The 17686-nt window shown below is 59.8% G+C and overlaps 5 protein-coding genes across 5 annotated transcripts; 1 reads left to right on the forward strand and 4 right to left on the reverse strand.

Annotated features, from left to right (window-relative positions):
- Positions 1–233: 233 nt before the first annotated feature.
- PG986_011476 (uncharacterized protein) lies at positions 234–2009 on the reverse strand (the record flags this gene model as incomplete). The annotated part of the gene is made up of 1 exon (XM_066847698.1): positions 234–2009. One exon carries the CDS (start codon positions 2007–2009, stop codon positions 234–236), a length of 1776 nt encoding a protein of 591 aa, XP_066697189.1.
- Positions 2010–2568: 559 nt separating this feature from the next.
- Positions 2569–3249, reverse strand: PG986_011477 (uncharacterized protein; the record flags this gene model as incomplete). The annotated part of the gene is made up of 1 exon (XM_066847699.1): positions 2569–3249. The coding sequence occupies one exon, from the start codon at positions 3247–3249 to the stop codon at positions 2569–2571; it is 681 nt and encodes a 226-aa protein (XP_066697190.1).
- Positions 3250–4512: 1263 nt separating this feature from the next.
- Positions 4513–5584, reverse strand: PG986_011478 (uncharacterized protein; the record flags this gene model as incomplete). The annotated part of the gene is made up of 2 exons (XM_066847700.1): positions 4513–4774; positions 4833–5584. The coding sequence occupies 2 exons, from the start codon at positions 5582–5584 to the stop codon at positions 4513–4515; spliced, it is 1014 nt and encodes a 337-aa protein (XP_066697191.1).
- Positions 5585–6481: 897 nt separating this feature from the next.
- PG986_011479 (c-x8-c-x5-c-x3-h type zinc finger protein) lies at positions 6482–11420 on the reverse strand (the record flags this gene model as incomplete). The annotated part of the gene is made up of 3 exons (XM_066847701.1): positions 6482–9541; positions 9686–9846; positions 9908–11420. The coding sequence occupies 3 exons, from the start codon at positions 11418–11420 to the stop codon at positions 6482–6484; spliced, it is 4734 nt and encodes a 1577-aa protein (XP_066697192.1).
- Positions 11421–14868: 3448 nt separating this feature from the next.
- On the forward strand, positions 14869–17114 carry PG986_011480 (Sec1-like protein; the record flags this gene model as incomplete). Its single annotated transcript, XM_066847702.1, has 3 exons — positions 14869–15116; positions 15183–16415; positions 16469–17114. 3 exons carry the CDS (start codon positions 14869–14871, stop codon positions 17112–17114), a joined length of 2127 nt encoding a protein of 708 aa, XP_066697193.1.
- Between the last annotated feature and the right edge of the window lie 572 nt (positions 17115–17686).

The following is a 17686-nucleotide window of genomic DNA, read 5'->3' on the forward strand; positions in this document are numbered from 1 at the left end:
TTGTAACGATAGAACATGATCCCAAATCCGCCGCATGCATTGTATTGCGAATCATGAAGTGCCCACGGCTCTATGTTGAGATATCATGACAATAGATCGACCGCCTCAGCCGTCTTGGAGCAGTGTAGCACAGAAAGACCGTCACAGGAACAAGCGAAGACCTCATGCAACTCCTTTGCCTACGTGCCATCACGACGGGAGCAAGTCTCCAATGAGCAACTTGCCCGACCCCGTCAGCGGCTGCGGCACCCACTGCAGCCCTTCAAACCCCCAGAAACGTCGGCGACCTCTTCCACGAGCTTCCACTCCCCCGACGCCTTATCCCTGGCGAGGAACCTAAACAGGATGCGGTCGCCGCCGTCCTCGAAGACGAACTCGCGGCGCACGAGCCGGCGCCACTGCTCGTCCGGCGTGCCTCCGTCGACGGCGTTGTCCCGCTCGATGACGCGGCTCTTGAGCGCCGTCGCGTGCAGCGCCCGCGCGTCCCACAGCCCGTCCTGGCCCGGGTAGTCGGCGAGGATGGCGATGGCCTGGTCGCGCACGGCGGGCTCGCGGCAGAAAAAGGCGACGATCATGACGTAGTAGGACAGTTTGCACTGCAGCGACACCTGGTGCGCCGGGTTGCCCGTGCCGTTTTCCTTCATTCTGCGCAGGGCGATCTCGACGAGGGCCAGGTACTCCCGAAACGACGGGGTGAGCTCGCGGATGGAGTCGGCGTGCAGGTGGCGCGTGGGGTCGGAGAAGAGCAGGACGCCGAGGTACTGCAGGCGGAGGTTGACGGCCCGGAGGTAGGCCGGCTTGTCAAAGTCGGTGACGAGGATCCGGTCGAACAGGGGCAAGAAGGCGTCGCCCAGCTCCTGCATATCGCGCCGGATGGTCTCGCAGTACGCGCGGATCTTGGGGTTGCCGAGGATCTCCGGGTAGTACTTGTCGATGATGTGCGGGTCGTTGGACTCGAGGATGCCCGAGTCCCGCACAATCTCCATCATGACGGGCCCGATGGTCGTGTGGCGCTGCACCGCCGTTTGGAGGCAGTTTTCGAACTCGTCCAGGTCGCGGAACACGGCGGGGACGCGGTGGCGGGCGTCGGGCGACGACAGGAACTGCCGGCTCAGCAGGACCATGAAGGACTCCAGGGTCTGCCGCTTGCTCCGCAGGCCCCTCGCGAAGTTGGGCAGGGGCGAGCAGTGGCCGACGCGTCCGTGCAGGACGGTCCGGGACTGGGTGGCGATGTCGGCGAACACGTCGGCCATCTCGACGAAGAAGCGCGTGGGGTTTGGGGCTAGGCACTGGTTCTCGGCATCGCCGTCCTTGTCCGTCATCAGCGCGAGCACGAGCGCCAGTCCGTGGTTGATATGCGCCATCGCCGCCTTGTTATTGCCGCGAAGTATGTCGAAGAAGAGCAGCAGGACCGACAGGAAGGACGTGTCGTGGAGAGAATCCCGTTGCTGGCGCACCCTCAACGACCGGCCGTGATGGGCCAGCGCCTGCACGTAGTGTGCGCTCTCCTCGTCTGGGCGTGCGCGGAGGGATGTGGAGTCGGACGCGCCGAACCAGATGCTCAACGCCCCGATGGCCATGGCGGCATGCCGGCAGAGCGGGTTCGCCCGCGCGAACTGCGGGGCCGTGACGCCCCAAAAGTCTCGGTTGGAGGTGCCGGTGATCCAATACCCCTGCATCAGGCTGGCGAACTCCCGAAAGTACCTCGCCCCTGTCGCATCGACAAAGTCATGGCGGTCTGCGTCCAAAAGCGCCTGTTTCAGCGGACAAGAAGCGACGCGCAATGGCGAGTCCTTGGGGAGTAAGGTGGTGGTGGTGGTGGTGACTTGGCGCGAGTTGGCGTAACCACAAGCACGTTGGCTTTTCCGGCAGTTGTGGCAGTCTGGCCGGGCCTCATCGCATCGGATGTGCCGTCGTTTACAGGTGAGGCAACCGGTGCGCACTTTGGGGGTGCTTGTCCGACTGGGCTTGGGCTTGGGTCTCGGGAGAGCGATGTCTACGCGGTCCATATTTCAGGCGCGGCTGGTGGGGTTCGAGGTCAGGGGCAACATGGGAACGGGGCCGCAAGATGGGATGGAGGGAGGAGATGGGATGAGATCAATTGGGATGGCACGCACGATGTGTGGACAAGGGTGCTTACGATAAGAGATAAGCACATTCCCCGCTTCGTCGTCTCGCTTACTTCCTCAGCCTGGAACACCGTATTACACGATGGACGTGTTTACTCTAGTCAGCCAGCTTTTTACCAGTGACTTTGACCTGAAGCCTGGCCGAGAGACATTCTCAGTGGGATCCAGTTGTACTAGATGGAAAAGCTAGGTGCCGAGATGTAATTCCCTTCACTCTACTATCAACACCAGAGAGAGGGAGGTTCAACAGGAACTGCCACTATCAAACACCAAATACAATAGCAAGTTACAGTACCGCAAAAACGAGGTTTGATTCAAGAAACTCATATCATAAAGAACTGCCAAATCGCCTATAGGGCAAGTGCTTCACTCTAGCCCCTTTCCGGCTCCGCGACACCCTATCCCAGCACCGCCACTCCCGCACTCATCACAACTTACATCACTGCGGGACGCAAGGCACCGACCTAGCCCCGCTCGACCACTCCGTCTCCGGCAGCACCGCGCAGAGCACCACAAACTTGCCCGGCGCGCAGTCCGCCGCCGCCGTCTCGCCCGGGTAGACGTAGTTGATAAGCAGGAGGTCCCAGGCGCCGATCGTGCGCGGGCAGACGGTGTAGGTGCCGCCCTGCTCGTAGCCGGAGCCGGCAGGTCCGGTGAGGTAGGGGATATTGTCGGCGCCCTGCCAGGAGAAGAGGCCGGCGGTGCCATTGAGGCCAGTCCTGAGCGAGACGTGGTACTCCCCGGGCGTGTCGCCGACGCTGTCGCGCGCCGCGACGTGCGTGCCGCGGGGGTAGACCCCCGGAACGTCGCTGCGCAGGACCGTGGCCGAGGCCGGGCCGTCCGAGTCGGCAAAGTAGAAGACGGGCGCCTTGGCCGGGTTGCCGCCCTCGCCTGGTTCGCGCGGCACGGCGACCGCCATGTCCACGCCCTGGCTGAGGCGCTGCGTCGAGAACACCATACCGTGCACGCGCTCGCACAAGGGGTGCTGCGGGTCCGTCACGTGGAAGGCGAGCTGCACGCCAGTGGTGTACTCGGGGATCGGCGCCCCGCCGCGGGTTTCGAAGGGGGCCGCCGTGGCCAGGCCGAGCAGGCCGAGGGAGAGGGGGAGCGTGAAGAGCATTGTATGTATACTGGACAGCATGCGGCGGAGTAAGCGTTTTGTTTTGAAGACGTTGTTGTTGATAACCCGTGTGGAGTCTGCTTGATATCGCAATATCTATTCCTTTTGCTCGAGAACGGCGACCATCCTCGTCTCTTATATGGGCAACAACCCCAGCACGCCGTCTCACGGCAACACGAGCTTACCAAAAGCTTCGACTGAGGGTGCATCAAGAACTTCGCCCTGTCCTTAGAATGCAAATGTGGTAGTGTAAGCAATACGGTTTCTCGTGTTGACGAAGCACCAGCCCGCGCCACACTCGGTTGGCAGTCAGCACGGCGAAGAATACGCCGTACATAGTCGCCCAGGATTCACCCCACTACGATGGCGGCATACCACCAAGCAAAGCTGATCACCCCTCACAAGGCATGAGGACGATTACGTTCTCTGGTCCCTTCATTAAAGTGACAAAAGTGGATATCTTCCTCGCACTCGCGTGTAATGCAACTTTCCTCGGCGCATTCCGGTATATCTCGAGCGCTGCATACCTACCAATCATCGCGAATCGCGGCCGATACCGAGGGCGAGCTACTCACCACTGTATAGGTAAATGTAACGTCGCATTCGACGCCTCCGACCTCGACTCATGCAGGAACCTCTTGGCACAAAATCAACGTCATGCTGCTGCTATGCCGCCCATTGGACTTGCTGTCCGGACTAGATCCAACCTTTGGTATAGTGTCATGTTTGTCCATCGGGGTCTCGGCGACATGATAGGGATGGAGTAGCCAAGACTGGTAAACGGCAAGGGGGTGGCGGCTGGTGTTCGGGTCGGGCACTCTAGATCATCCAAGATAACTGTACTTAGCGAGCATAATGATAGACGTCAAGGCGAGCCCGGCAGATCAGCGATCATCCATTCATTGCAGCTATCTCGAGTCTATCAACTCCGGATTTGATCATTGGTCAAGGCAGCCGTCTCAAATCCCCTCGCAGCTCATCGTACCTCACTCGTCCGATCTTGCAAAAGATGCCTCCGTGTTCAGTCCTCCAGTGTGCAGGGGGAAGGCACTCCACTGTCTCCGTATTTGGCATCCCACCAAGCCGCGAATCTCTCTCGCTTCATCAGGGCACCGTAGCGGTCGAGTATGTTCTCGTTGCGCCCATTTTCCGAGTCGTCGTGGCCATGTACCTTCAGCTCGTCCATTTTCCCTTGTTCGAATGTAGCCAACTGCTCCCTTCTGCATTGCGGCAGGCACATCATCAGATGGGATCTCGGCTCTACTAGCTACTGCCGCTCCCGAACAAGAAATCCTCCTCCTGGCGCCACCACCCCCTATCGTACCGCCAAAGCCTCAACCCCAGGACCGTGCCCCTCGTCTGCTCCAAACCGCCCCTCAACTCGTTGAAGCATTCCTCCACCCTCGCGGCATCCTCCTCCTTGTTCATGATGGTGTAGTGAGCCATCCAGTCTCGCCTCGCGTCCTGTGCACTCAGCACCCCATTCGTCTTCTCCCCCCAGCAGATCCGTCCTGCTTCCCCTCCACTGCCGTGTCTTCATCGCCGCCCAACGCCTCCCACCGCTCGATCAACCCCCTCCGCACCCCCCGATCATTCCCTCGTACCCCTGAACCTTGATCGCAACCCCCTTCCGCCCCATGCGGAAAACACCCTCCCTCCCCGCCTCCACCGCAAGTGTTTCGGAATTCGCCGCCGTTGCCGCCAAGTCCCGCTTGATTTCACTTAACAACCGCCCCGGCAGCGCGTGGAATAGCGTCATGTGCGCGTCGACTTTCAGCCGCTGGGCCGGGAACCAGCGGCGGCGCAGGGCCGACATGGCGCGTTCGTGGGCAGGGTCGGTGAGTAGGGTGAGGACGTAGACGTCTTCTTCTTCTTCAGTGTGGCCCTTTCTGCTGTGTTGTCGCTGCTGTCGTTGGGATGAGGGTCTCTGGTAATATGCAGCGTGACCGCCGCGGCCGCGCCCACCACCACGGCGCTGGTGTTGTGGAGTTTGCTGACTTGGTTGAGATGAAGAAGTGTTGTTGGTGTTTCTGCCATGAGAGGCGGGAGTAGAGCTCGGAGATCCATCCGTATACAGAGGCTGTTGTTCTTGTCGCTTCACTCCTCTCTTGCTCTTCGCCATCGACGCGTACGTCACCGGCGTGTTGTCCGCAGGCTCAAGAGCTGACGGCATGGTGGAAGCGACCTTGAACGTTCTCGTTTTGAACAAGTTGCGACTTCTCATGGCCAAGTTGGAAGGTAGTGAGTTGGGTCTATCTACGTAGATGGTAACTGGAAGAAGCTGGGGGAGACGGAGGCTTTTCATGCGTCCCGTAATGATGCGTAGGACTGTCATTGCTTTGCCTGATCTACCACTACTAGCGCGATGACGTCCATGATTTCACCATGGAAAATATTGGCAAAAGGAGGAGGCTAGTCACTGCGAGCAGTCTCAGCGGGAAGAGCAAATTGCAGTATCTCGATGATCCGGGATTGGGTCTATCCGACATGAGCTCAAGACACAGTGCCGGAGGTTTGAAGCCCCAGGATATGGCAAATCGCTTTGGAACGCAGACAATTGGTCATATGGTTTTCATTAGGAGGGCGCCCCTGTTGGGCCCTCAGTACAACTAATTTACATTCATTCGGCCCCCCCTGTTGACGAGACCAGGCCTTCCTTGTCATGATGCAATATCTTCCTCCAGCCAAAGGTTGGTGTTGGTGACTGCCGCCGTGGCGAGGGCGCGACAATTGCAACAGACAAGAGACACAAGTACCAGAAAGCCCATCATCCATGCAAGTAAGCTTTTCAACCTCCTTCTCAAAAGTCATTCGTAAACAAGCCAATGATGCCCCCTGCTCTCCTCTTGGGGCCAAATGGCATGAACTGCAGCAGCAGCAAAAGCAGCAGCAAGAAGCAGCAGCTGGGTAGACTCCTCAGACGCCAGAACGATGCAAGAACTTTGAGTGGGAAGAAATGCCGGGAATGCTGTGTTGTTTCGGCAAGCCGCCGAAATATGCTGATCAAAAAAAAAAAAAAAAAAAAACACCAAACGGTCCATGAATGGATGTGATGCGTTCAATGTATTGCCGGTACGTGCCGGGCAAATAGAACAAGAAAGGAAAGAAAAAAAATGCGGCATTATACTTTACACAAGTATAGAAAGGAAGACGACTGCCGAGTATCGCTGAGGCTCGTGATGACGTGATGAGGCGAGAAAGTGTTGTTGATCCTCCCTCCTCCGTTGCCGCCTCACTTCAGGTCGTTCGGGTCGTGTCGGAACGTGCACTGGTCGCCCTTGGCGCACTTGCCCTGCGCCCAGAACGAACAAGGCTTGGTGCCGATGAGCGCGCGGTTGATGCCCTTGTGGTCCTTGGCGGCGCCACCAGCAGCACCGCCGCCGCGGAAGTTGTCCTTGTCCTTGCGGCCTCCTCGAGAAGAAGAAGCACCGCCCTTGTCGCTGCCGCCGCGCGAGTCGCTGTAGTCGTAGTCGGAAGGGCCGGGTCCATAATCCAAGAAGCCTGCGTCCGCACCACTGGCAGCAGAAGTAGCCCGGGCGGCAGCTCGGTCGCGGTCCTTGTGATGATACGACTTGGATGGCTGCTGAGGCTGGGACGGCGGCTGCGGTTGGGGTTGCTGAGGTGGAGCCGCCGCTTGAGCGGCGGGGTTCTGGGCCGCCTCCATCAGGGCACGCCAGTAAGCCGCTTGAGCATCAGCGGCAGATTGGCCACCATACGCCTGGGCGGCCTGGGGTTGCTGGGCGGGTGGAGCTGTCTGTCCACCTCCGAGGGCAGAGAGAAGAGACAGGAGCTGGGCGTTCGGGTCTTGGGCCGGTGCAGCAGGTGCTTGAGGTTGCGCGACGGGCTGCTGGGCCTGGCCGCCTCGCAAAGCCCGCATGACCTGGGCGACGGAGCTGTAGTCGTAGCCAGCGCCGCCGTAAGCCTGTTGCTGAGGCGGCTGCTGCTGGGCAGCGGCTTGGGCCTGGCCATACTGGGCATAGTAGGCAGCCCAGGCGGCGGCATGGGCATCTTGGGTGGTCTGTTGAGCGGCGGCAGCCTGGCGAGCTTGGTCCTCGGCCATCTTGCGGGCGCGCTCGACGGCGTCTTGCTGGGCCTTGGCGGCCATCTCGGCCTGGTAGCCAGCCTGCCACTGCTGTACATGGGCGGGGTTGTTCTTCATGTGCTCGGGCGGCTCGGTGGCGGGGAAGGGCTTGCCGGCGAACTCGGCGGCGACGGCCTCGAAGGCGTCGACGTCGGCCTGGACCTTGGGGTCGCCGTGATCGGTGCGACGCGACGTCTGGGGTCGGTTGGGATCCAAGGGACTGGGGTCTTGCCAATTCCTGACGGCGTCGGATTGCAGCAGCTGCAGTACCTTGGCCTCACGGTCGGCTTGCGACATGTTGGTGAAGGAGGCGGGACTGCCAGTGGCGTCCTTGTCGGATTGCTGGTGCGACGACATCCTGGCGCGAAGGGGTTTGTTGTTGATGGATGCAGCCTGGAGCGACGCCATGACCTTGCCAAGATCCGTGGTTTGAGCCCCGCCAAGTCGGTAAATGGCGCCCTGCAGTGCTTTTTTGGGACCGTACTGGTGGTTTTCTGCCCAGCGACGGTGCACTTCCATAAATTCTGCCTTGTCCGAGGGGAGCTGGCCGTGGCGCGTCTGGGCGGCCGAGGCAGCCTCTGCCGATTTGCGCGGCGGGGACTTGGGCGACTCGGGGATGTCTGAGGCAGACGTGTAGACCACCATAAGCTCACGTCTTTCGTACTCTTCCATGTACTTCGCCTGGCCCGACTCGACCTCCTTAAGGCCGCCGCGGTTGGGGAAGCTCTTTTGGCGCTTCTTGTCCTCAATGGCCGAGAAGTCGGTCGCCGTAGGTTCCGTCCAGGGACGCAGGCTGATTGCTCCCGTCTTCGATTGTTCGTCAGAAGAATCGTCGACATCCATCTCGTCCTCGTCTTCGCGGATACCCCGCTTCAGCATTTGGCCTTCCGACCGGTTGTCGCGGGCGTCTTGGATCATGTTGCTGGAGCGTCCTTCGTCTTCGGCGGCCTCGTGCTCGAACACGCGGATCTGTTCCAGCTCGCCCTCGGGTTTCCATTGCACGCGCAGCTTCCGCCTGGCTTCCTTGCGGAGTCTCTTTGCCTTTTCTTCGGGCGTTTCGGGGGCTCGGACAGGTTCCGCACGCGCTTTCGGCGGCGACTTGGGCTTCGAGATCTCTGCCAGCAGACCGCTAATCGTGGACAGAGTAGAAGACGCAGGCGCCTCGGGTTTCTTTGCTGCCGCCTTGACAACAGGTCGCGACTTGCCAGGGAGGATGGAGCTTGTTGGTCTCGGCCGAACCTGTGAGGCCGAGGTAGTGCTCGTGGAAGACGGCTTGGTCGTTGACTGTGCACCATTCGTGCCATCAATGACCAGCTTCTTGGAAGCACGGGAGTCGACCTCGTCATCGCGTGGCCGCTTCGTCAGAGGAGTATCGGTAGCCACCTTCTTTGTCGCTCGTGAATCCTCGTCGTCGCGGTTCCTTTTCGCAGATGTCGCTGCCATCAGGGCCTTGGTGGAATCACTGAGCACCCGTCGCGGCTCAACCCCTGCCGAGCTGCCCGGTCTCTTGAGCCCTGTCAGCTTCGAGGCGGATTTCAGGTCCTTGGCGAGGATGGACGGCACCCTCTTGGGCGGCGCAGCTACGTCGGCCTTTGCTGGTCTGGGAGCGACTTCGGCGCGCTTCTCGGTAGACTTCTCGGCCGGCTTGCCGTCGGCCTGGTCCTTGTCATCCCTGGCAGACGACACTATGTGCTCGAATGCTGCGACACTCTCGCTGTCCAGGCTCTTCCGGTACTTGACGAGCACCTTTTGGAACTTGAGCTTGTCCAGGAGGAAGGTCTTGTCCATGTTGGTGATCTTGGACATGAGCTGGAGGATCGTCTTGGGCAAGGGGCCGGCGCAGTCCTCCATCAGGTACGCACTCCGCAGCATGTTGGAGAAGACGGAGCACAGCTGCTGGTTGCCGCCCATGTTGCGCAGCACGGGGTCGTAGGAGGATTCGACGGCGGTGCGGACGGCCATGAGGACCTGTTCCGACTTGGCGTCGAGCTCCTTCTTGAGCGCGGCCCATTTCTTCGACTTCTCGTCGGCCGTCTTGACGTCGCTTCGGAGCTGCTTGAGGTCGTCCCAAAGCACCTTGAGGTACCGGCCGAACTCGGCAATGGCGTTGGCTGTCCATCCGGCGGGGGCCTCGTCCGTTCTCCACACAATCTTCTCGACGTCCCATTTGACAGCCTCAAGGGGGTCCTTGGGGCGTGGTTCCGACAGGCGCTGCGAAGACATGACGTTAGCTTGTTTGTTTGTGGAGGGTGGGGTTCTGCGGCAGCCACAGTCTGCCATTCTCGAGACCATCGCGACTTGGCGGAAGGTCCCTTGGAATGCTACAACGAAACACAAGAGAGTTGGCTTGCTTACCTTGCGAATCTCCTTGTCCAGCTGCGACTCTTCGTCCTCGCTCGAGTAGTCCGAAGAGTCCACGTCGGGCGAGTCGGGCCCTGATTTGCCCGTCCTGCTTCCTCTGGGCTTTCGGCCCGTCGCCAATCGTTTTGAGGCAGGCTGTCTGGGGTAGGTCGAGGCTAAAAGGGTGAACCCAGTCAGTGCTTGTCAGAAAACGAAGACAGCGAGGGGCTGACATACCTTTCTTGCCGGTCAATTGCAGCATTTCTTGGTCGAACTGAGCCACCTTCGCGCGCATGGCCTGCGCTTCCGCCGGGCTGAGGCTGGGGTTGGCGACAGCAGCCTCGTACGCCTGGAAATCACGGAGGATCTCGCATGGCAATCTTGTCGGGTGGCCAGGCAGCAGTGGCTTCTGCCGCTCATTGAACGAAGCAATGAACGGGCCTCCGCGATTCCGGTGCTGTTCCATCTGCACTGGGTTGTGGGAGAAGAACAAGACGGGAGAGCCTGGTACTGGATTCCAAGTGACATTGGCCAAAGCAGACTGTGTAGAGGTTGCGGGAGCGGGCGGTGCCACGCCATTCGCTTGCATGGTGGGCTGTGTAGGTTGCGCCCGTTGCTGCATCGTCACTTGCGGTGACATGGCGGGAGTGCTGGGTTGACGGGAGTTTTGAGCTTGCACGGCAGCGGCTGCGTTGTTCGGCACCGGGCCGTGGCCATCGGGGGTCATCATCTGCTGCTGCTTTTGGGTGGGCGTGAGGGTCCGTTGGATCTGGGCCTGGGCCATGGCTTGTTGCTGTTGCTGCGGCTGCACGGTCGGCTGCGCCGAGAACACCGCTTGGCCGGCCCGTTGCGCTTGGAGATGAGCCGAAGTATTGGCAGATGATTGTGGTTGTGGCACGGCGTACTGGAGCTGGTTCTGGTACATCACTTGGCCTTGGCCATTGGGTGCCGCGAATGCAGGGTACTGATGGCCACCCACCATGCCCTGCGCTGTTTGGAACGGGTACGGGGAGTTCCTGACTTCGGCTGGTTGGGGCGTCGAGCGGCCTGTGCTTTCTCGCAGCTGCACCGGTTGGTACGGCGAGTCGTACATGGCTTGATCCGCACCGGCGGCAGGGTTGCCATGGACAGCGGGCCTAGCTCCGGTAGGGGTGGCCGAGTGGGTCCGGGATGGTGCTTGCGGATAGCCCGCGTGCGATGCCGGGACATTGTATTGTTGGATAGCCGGTTGGGCGAAGCCCGTCGGGGGCGGTGTATTTGACGTGGCCTGCCACGACGCAGCCGTAGGCCGTTGCTGCTGTTGCTGCTGGGTCTGCATGGCCGGCATCCACATCTGGTGGGAGTCTGGTGACGTCCGGTAGTCGAATTGGCGTCCCTGGGCATGGCTGGCGCCGGTGTCTACTGCAGCAGCCTGGTTGTAATACGACTGCCCCGGGTATTGTTGCTGTGGCGCGGGACTGGTCGCGTTCTGGCCCGTGAAGGTGCCGGTTGCATACTCATCCAGACCGTTGGTGTGTTCGCTCGACTCCATGGCTGGGTTGCCGGTCCAGTTCATGTACATGTTGGAGTGGTCGACTTGGGCGTTGGGGCCGTCGAAGCCCTGGTGCGCACCATGGGCACCATGAGTGGCATGAGCACCATGGGCGTCAAAGGCGGACGAGGGCGGGTATGCGCCGGCGTAGAGATGTTGCTGGTGGTAGTCATCCTGGCTGAACTGACCAGAAGGCCAGGCAGGATTCCCTTGAGCCATCCCACCCACTCCGATTCTGTGTATGCTGCTACTGGGCTTGGACAAAGGGGCTCCGTGCACGTGACGTGACTGATCAGATAATCAATCAGCAAGAGCTCGACGTGGAGGCGTGCGTCTAAGGAGGGGGGGCTGAGGCGGGGTCGGAACATCACAGAAACACTACAACTATACTTCAGGTACTTACCACTCTGCGCCGCACAAAATGTCCAACAGGCCAAGAGTCCCAGGTTGATTGGTTATGACACACTCTTAACGAGGTCTCAACAGATTGATGTGGCTGTCGCGGTCGCTGTTGGTGCTGGTTCTCCGGATCGGAGGTGCTGCCGGTGCCAAAGGCCGAGGGGCGTGTCTATAACAGGGAGCTGCACACACAAACACAACGAGAGCGGAGCCGGCTGCTTAAGCGGACCAGGGGGGGGTTGTCGTCCAAGCCGGATACGGACTAGTCTGCAGATCTAAAAGTCAAAAAGGAATCAATCAGCTGCAACGAAACGTCAAAGACCAAAAAGAGGCTGGCCAAGAGAGAATCAGGAACGGTGAAGTTGGGGAAGTGTGTGGAACGATGGGATGCCAGATTGGCCGTGGTGGAAGCTGCACTGCTGCACACAGCACTGCCATGCGCAGACAGTATCGGCGCGAAAGCCCCTGGATTGGATCGACAAAGAGCGGCAGTGGCTGTCGTCTCCCGGACGACCAGAGCAGGCACAGGTAGACCCAAGAGAGCCAACGGGGGAGCGCTTCAGTTAGAGTCGCCGCTCATCTGGCAGCAGCCGCAGTTGGTCCAACGACCGCCAGCCGTGGATGCAGCAGACGCAGCGGATGTGGTGATGGCTGCTGGTGGTGGTGGATTGAATTGGCCTGGCCTGGGCCGGAGGTCGGAGGTCGGAATACGAAGTTCCCGCGCCCGGACAGCACAGACAAGACGAGAGGCCTGCACCCCAACTCCCCAACTCCCGCACGCTGCATCAATCCTCCGACGCCTTCAATTGGCATGGGAGAGATGTGTTCAGACCTGCAAACAACAGACAACACCCCATGCATGTGGATATTACCAGTTCTAGGAACTGCAATGCAATTTGGGGGGGGTTGGAGGCGCTGCGAGCATTTGATGCAGGTTCTCCAGGGGGGAGAGGGCTGTAGCTGGCGCTGAACTGGTAACTGAGAAGAGTGACTGAGAAGAGAAAATGGGGGGTGTAGGCGCAGGCCAATTGAACGATTAAGGGGGGGTGCAGGTGCCAAGAAACCCGGCTTGGGAGAACAACAAAAAACCCCCATCCTCCCTCCAAGTATACACGACGATCCCGAGATGCCTCTCAATCAATTGAGGAATGCTTCATAGGGCCTCGAAGGGTTATATCTTTCTCTCTCTCTTCACTCTCCCGTTCCATTATGGAAGGGAATTTCAGAAGTTACGTGTATGGGCGGGTGGATAGGCCGAGGGCGTCTGGTCTGTCCCGTCCTGGGCTGCTGTGCTGTCTGGGCCGATCCACTGTAATGTTCTGGCACTGTCCACTGTCCGGCGCGCAGACGCTAAACCGTAGGACTCTGGCTCTGGCTCTGGCTCTGGCTCTGGCGCTCTGCCTGCAGCATCAAGTCTGGTCGGCTCTGGCCTGGTAGTCATTGCAGTTATGCATCATCCCCGACGCGCGCGCTCTTCACTCCAAGACGCCCTGATGGTGGCTTTGCAATTCATTCTGCAAAGTTCGCAACTAGGATACTGGATTCCCGGACTTGGAGAGAATGGCCCGCGCCAAGCAGCGCATTTCAAAACAGTGGTGTGGTGCAACGCAGTGTAGTGTAGTGTGAACGTTCGCCAAAACGGAAAGGCAATGGGTAAGTGGGCAGAAGGGGGAGAAGAGGGAGAGGTAGGTGGTTCATTATCATACCCTTGATGGTTCCAGACGTGACGATGCGCCAGAAGCGAGTGGCCTTCCTTTTCCACTGCCAATTTCGACTTTTGCTTGCTTGCTTGCTGCTGCTGCCGCCGCTGCCGCTGCCGCTGCTTGCTGATTGAATCTTCCTACCAAGGAAACAAAGATATCGTCATGCTCTCGTTTTAGGTGAGAGATTGCGCGATGATTACAACATGTTCCCAGGTGGTTCTAAATGAGAGAAAGTGTATAATGTTTCTGCCCTCGAATCTGTGGAAGACTCTGCCTATTATTTCAACAACTGGGGGAGACGGGAGACGGGAGAAGCGAGCGGGAAGGTCGATTGACGTGTTGTCGGCCGACAAAAGGTTTGCTGCTGCACCGGGTCCACTGTCTACTTGGGAAAAAAATACGCAGAGAAGACGAAGAAGAAGAGAACGAGAAGCAGTCGAGAGGGCGGGCGAGGACCGGCGACAAATTAGAACAGAATGAAGGGCCGCGGACGGGTGGTGATGGGGTGGTTGTGGTTGTTGTCGAGAGATGGGTTGGAGTTGGGAATGAGGAGAATGGCCAGGCACTGAGCAGGTCAAGGGAGAAAATGGTAAATGGCTGGGCACGGCGGATGGATCAGACACGACAAGACAACAAGATGGGGCGGAGGAAGGAAGCGAGCGAGTGAGAGACGGACAGGGACTGGACTGGTTGACTGGCAGTCCAAACTGGAAGTGCAGGTGGTCAGTGGCCAATGGCCTCTGCCCGCCCAAACTGCTAACCTAGGTTATGGCGCTACATACGCCTAAGCCTACTTGAGTTTTAGTGGCTCCTCGGTCTGGCAGCCAGCCGTGCCGTGCCGTCTTGCCTGACAGCCAGAGTCACTGATGAGAGTGAGGCCCAGGGACGGAAATGGAACAACGAACCTTTGCGCTGATGAAAGCAACTGCCCGCCCCTCCGTCGCATCCCTGCCAGCTGCCAAAATCGACGCCACAAGTTACTGATCTTAGCTGCTAACCCGAGGATTGATGCAATGCCATCGGCCACGGTCGGAAGTGCTTACCTGGGAATGTGGGAGCTGGCAATTGGCGGCAGCCTACGTAGCTTCTGATTTTAGCGAATGCCTCCACTAATCTGCCATCCACAGCTCCCCCAAACCCACTGAGCCTTCCCACTGCAGTCAGTGCAGGCGCTGTTCAATGGAAGCTTCCACGCTCAATGTTCGCATGCCTGTGTATCCAAGCACTTGAACGTCTTTTGCGACTACACTGGACACGACAGCACCTCCTACCTCCCAGACCTACTACGTACCTGCCAAGTCCAGGTCCGACAATCGCCAGCTCCCGCAGCCTGCCTGCCAGGCACCCCCATGCATGCTGCTGCTCCAAGGGCCCCACCGTAAAGTAGCAGCCCACCATCCATCTGGACACGCGTATCACAGGCCAGCGGGCATACATCCTCCCAACGAGACCTAGGTTACCACTCTACGAGAACGGGCGACAGCGACGACCGACAAGCAGTTCGCGAATAGATTCACCACCGCCGATTGCGCTTGCCCCCAGTCGCCACCGCCAGTCTTCCAGCCATGGCGTCCTTGCGCGACCGCCAGATCGCTTCTTTGCGCAAGATCCTCAACCTCAACGAGGTCGTCCAGAAGGAAGAAGACGAGACAGCCGCCCATGCGAACGGCTCCCTGGCTCCCGTCGGTCCCATCCTGACAGCAGAAGGCGAACCTATCTGGAAGGTCCTCGTCTTTGACGACCTTGGCCGCGATGTCATCAGCAGCGTGCTTCGGGTGAGCGACCTTCGCTCCATGGGGGTCACTATGCATTTGTAGGTTCTCCCCATTCCGAGGTTGCCAGCCTTGGATGGCCAGTTTGGCTAAGACGGACTGCTCAGACACATCAACACCAACCGACACCCGATACCCGACGTGCCCGCCATCTACCTGCTCGAGCCGAGCCCCAGGAACCTCGAGAGCATCACCAACGACCTCCAACGGGGCCTTTACACGCCCGCCTACATCAACTTCACCTCCTCCATACCGAGACCCCTGCTCGAAGACTTCGCCGCCCAGACCGCCGCCACCGAGACCTCGGAGCACATCGCGCAGCTCTTTGACCAGTATCTCAACTTCATCGTCTCCGAGCCCGACCTTTTCAGTCTGGGCATGCAGAAGGAGAACACGTATTGGGCCCTCAACAGCGCCAAGACCAAGGACGAAGAGCTGGACCATGTGGTGGACAGGATAGTGAGCGGCCTCTTCAGCGTCGTCGTCACCATGGGCGTCATCCCCATAATACGCTGTCCCAAGGGCGCGGCGGCCGAGATGATTGCCGGCAAGCTGGACCGCAAACTCCGCGACCACATCCTCAATTCCAAGGACAACCTCTTCTCCGCGAGCGCCCGCCCTTCCTCGTCGGCCGGCACCCCCACGTCACGGCCGGTCCTCGTCCTCCTCGACCGCAACGTCGACCTCAACCCCATGCTCTCCCACTCCTGGACCTACCAGTCGCTGGTCCACGACGTGCTCAACATGAAGCTCAACCGCATCACCATCGAGACGCCGGTGGAGGAAGGCAACCCCGCCAAGGGGACAACCAAAAAGTCGTACGACCTGACGGCCACCGACTTCTTCTGGGAGAAGAACGCCGCGCTGCCGTTCCCGCAGGTCGCCGAGGACATCGACGCGGAGCTGACGCGGTACAAGGACGACGCGGCCGACATCACCAAAAGGACGGGCGCCTCCTCGATAGAAGATCTCCAGAACGACACGAGCGCGAGCGCGCACCACCTCAAGGCGGCCATCACGCTGCTGCCCGAGCTCCGGGAGAGGAAGAACGTGCTGGACATGCACATGAACATCCTCGCCGCCCTGCTGACCGGCATCAAGAACCGCCAGCTCGACGACTACTTCCAGATGGAGGAGGACGTCATGAAGCAGACCAAGGCGCAGGTGCTCGAGGTGATCAAGAGCGAGGAGAAGGGCAACGAGCCCCTCGACAAGCTGCGCCTCTTCGTCATCTGGTTCCTGAGCACCGAGCAGGAGGTGAGCCGGGCCGAGTGGACCCAGTTCGAGGAGGCCCTCCAGGCGATCGGCGTCGACACCACTTCTCTGGCCTACGTCCGACAGTAAGTTCTTTCGCACATTCCTTGCTCGACCATAGTTCCTGACACGCTGCTAGGGTTCGTGCGACGACCAAGATGACGCAACTCACTACCATCAACAGCACCACCCAGCCGGCGTCCCAGCAAGGGGGGTCCGACCTGTTTGGACGCTTCTCGAACCTCTCCACGCGGCTCACGGACCGAGTCAAGGACGCCGGCGTCACGTTGCCTGGCGGGTTCAACCTCGACTCGCTGAGCGGCGCGCTCAAGACGCTGATCCCGGTCAACCGCGATCTCACCGTGACCAAGATCGTCGAGTCCATCATGGACCCCCAGACCGCCTCCACCTCGGCCCTGGCCAAGACCGAGGGCTACATGTTCTTCGACCCCCGCAGCGCCAACGCGCGCGGCACCATGCCCCCGCCCAGCGCGCTGCGGTCCGGCGGCGCCAGCAGCACACCGGGCAGCATGCCGGGGATGCAGGGGCCGGGCATGGCCCACCAGCCGAGCTTCGGGCAGCGGCGGCAGGGCTACACGGACGCCATCGTCTTTGTCGTCGGCGGCGGCAGCATGGACGAGTACGGCAACCTGCAGGACTGGATCGCGCGGACGGGCAGCGAGCGGGCCAAGAAGCGGGCCATTTACGGCGCCACCGAGATCATGAACGCGACCGAGTTCGTCGAGGGGCCGCTGCGGAGTCTGGGGCAGGAGGTGGGTAGCTAGGCCGGCGGGTATGTAGTGAAGCGAGGAGCGACGAATGGATATCCCGAATTTACGGCGCCTGCATCCTGGTGGTTCTCTCGTGTTTCTGGCTATCTGTATGTTGGTGTATGCTGCGACCTGCGTCTTGCCGCCCTGCTCGTTGCATTTTACTTTGGGACGACTTGTTGCTATTCCAGGTGGTTGAAAGATGTAGCCCTGACGATTTCTTCTCGGGGGGTTATCCAGTTACCGGTAAGCTGCACACGAGGGCCCGGCATGTCCGTCTGCAACTCAGTACCGCTCTCCTCGTAGAAATCATCGTCGACCCTCACCGCGACGTATATTGCCTCTCCTTTCCATGCTGAAGATGTCCAAGTACGCGGCGTTGGATGGGCATCTTGTTGGCCCTGGACATACGCCGCGACCTACTTGTGTGATTTTTTCTGTTTATATTGGACTGGCCCCTGATTTTCTATTCGGCCACCAAAGCTGCTCCGAAGAAGACGTCTATCGGCGTCTCGGTCTTCCCTTCGTTTCCCCTTGTGTAGCAGCAGCATCTCGACACAATCGACCAGCCGCTTGCACCTCCCCTC

Source organism: Apiospora aurea (genome assembly GCF_038362705.1).
Source record: "Apiospora aurea strain CBS 24483 chromosome Unknown utg000007l_segment0_segment0, whole genome shotgun sequence".
NCBI classification, from domain to species: domain Eukaryota; kingdom Fungi; phylum Ascomycota; class Sordariomycetes; order Amphisphaeriales; family Apiosporaceae; genus Apiospora; species Apiospora aurea.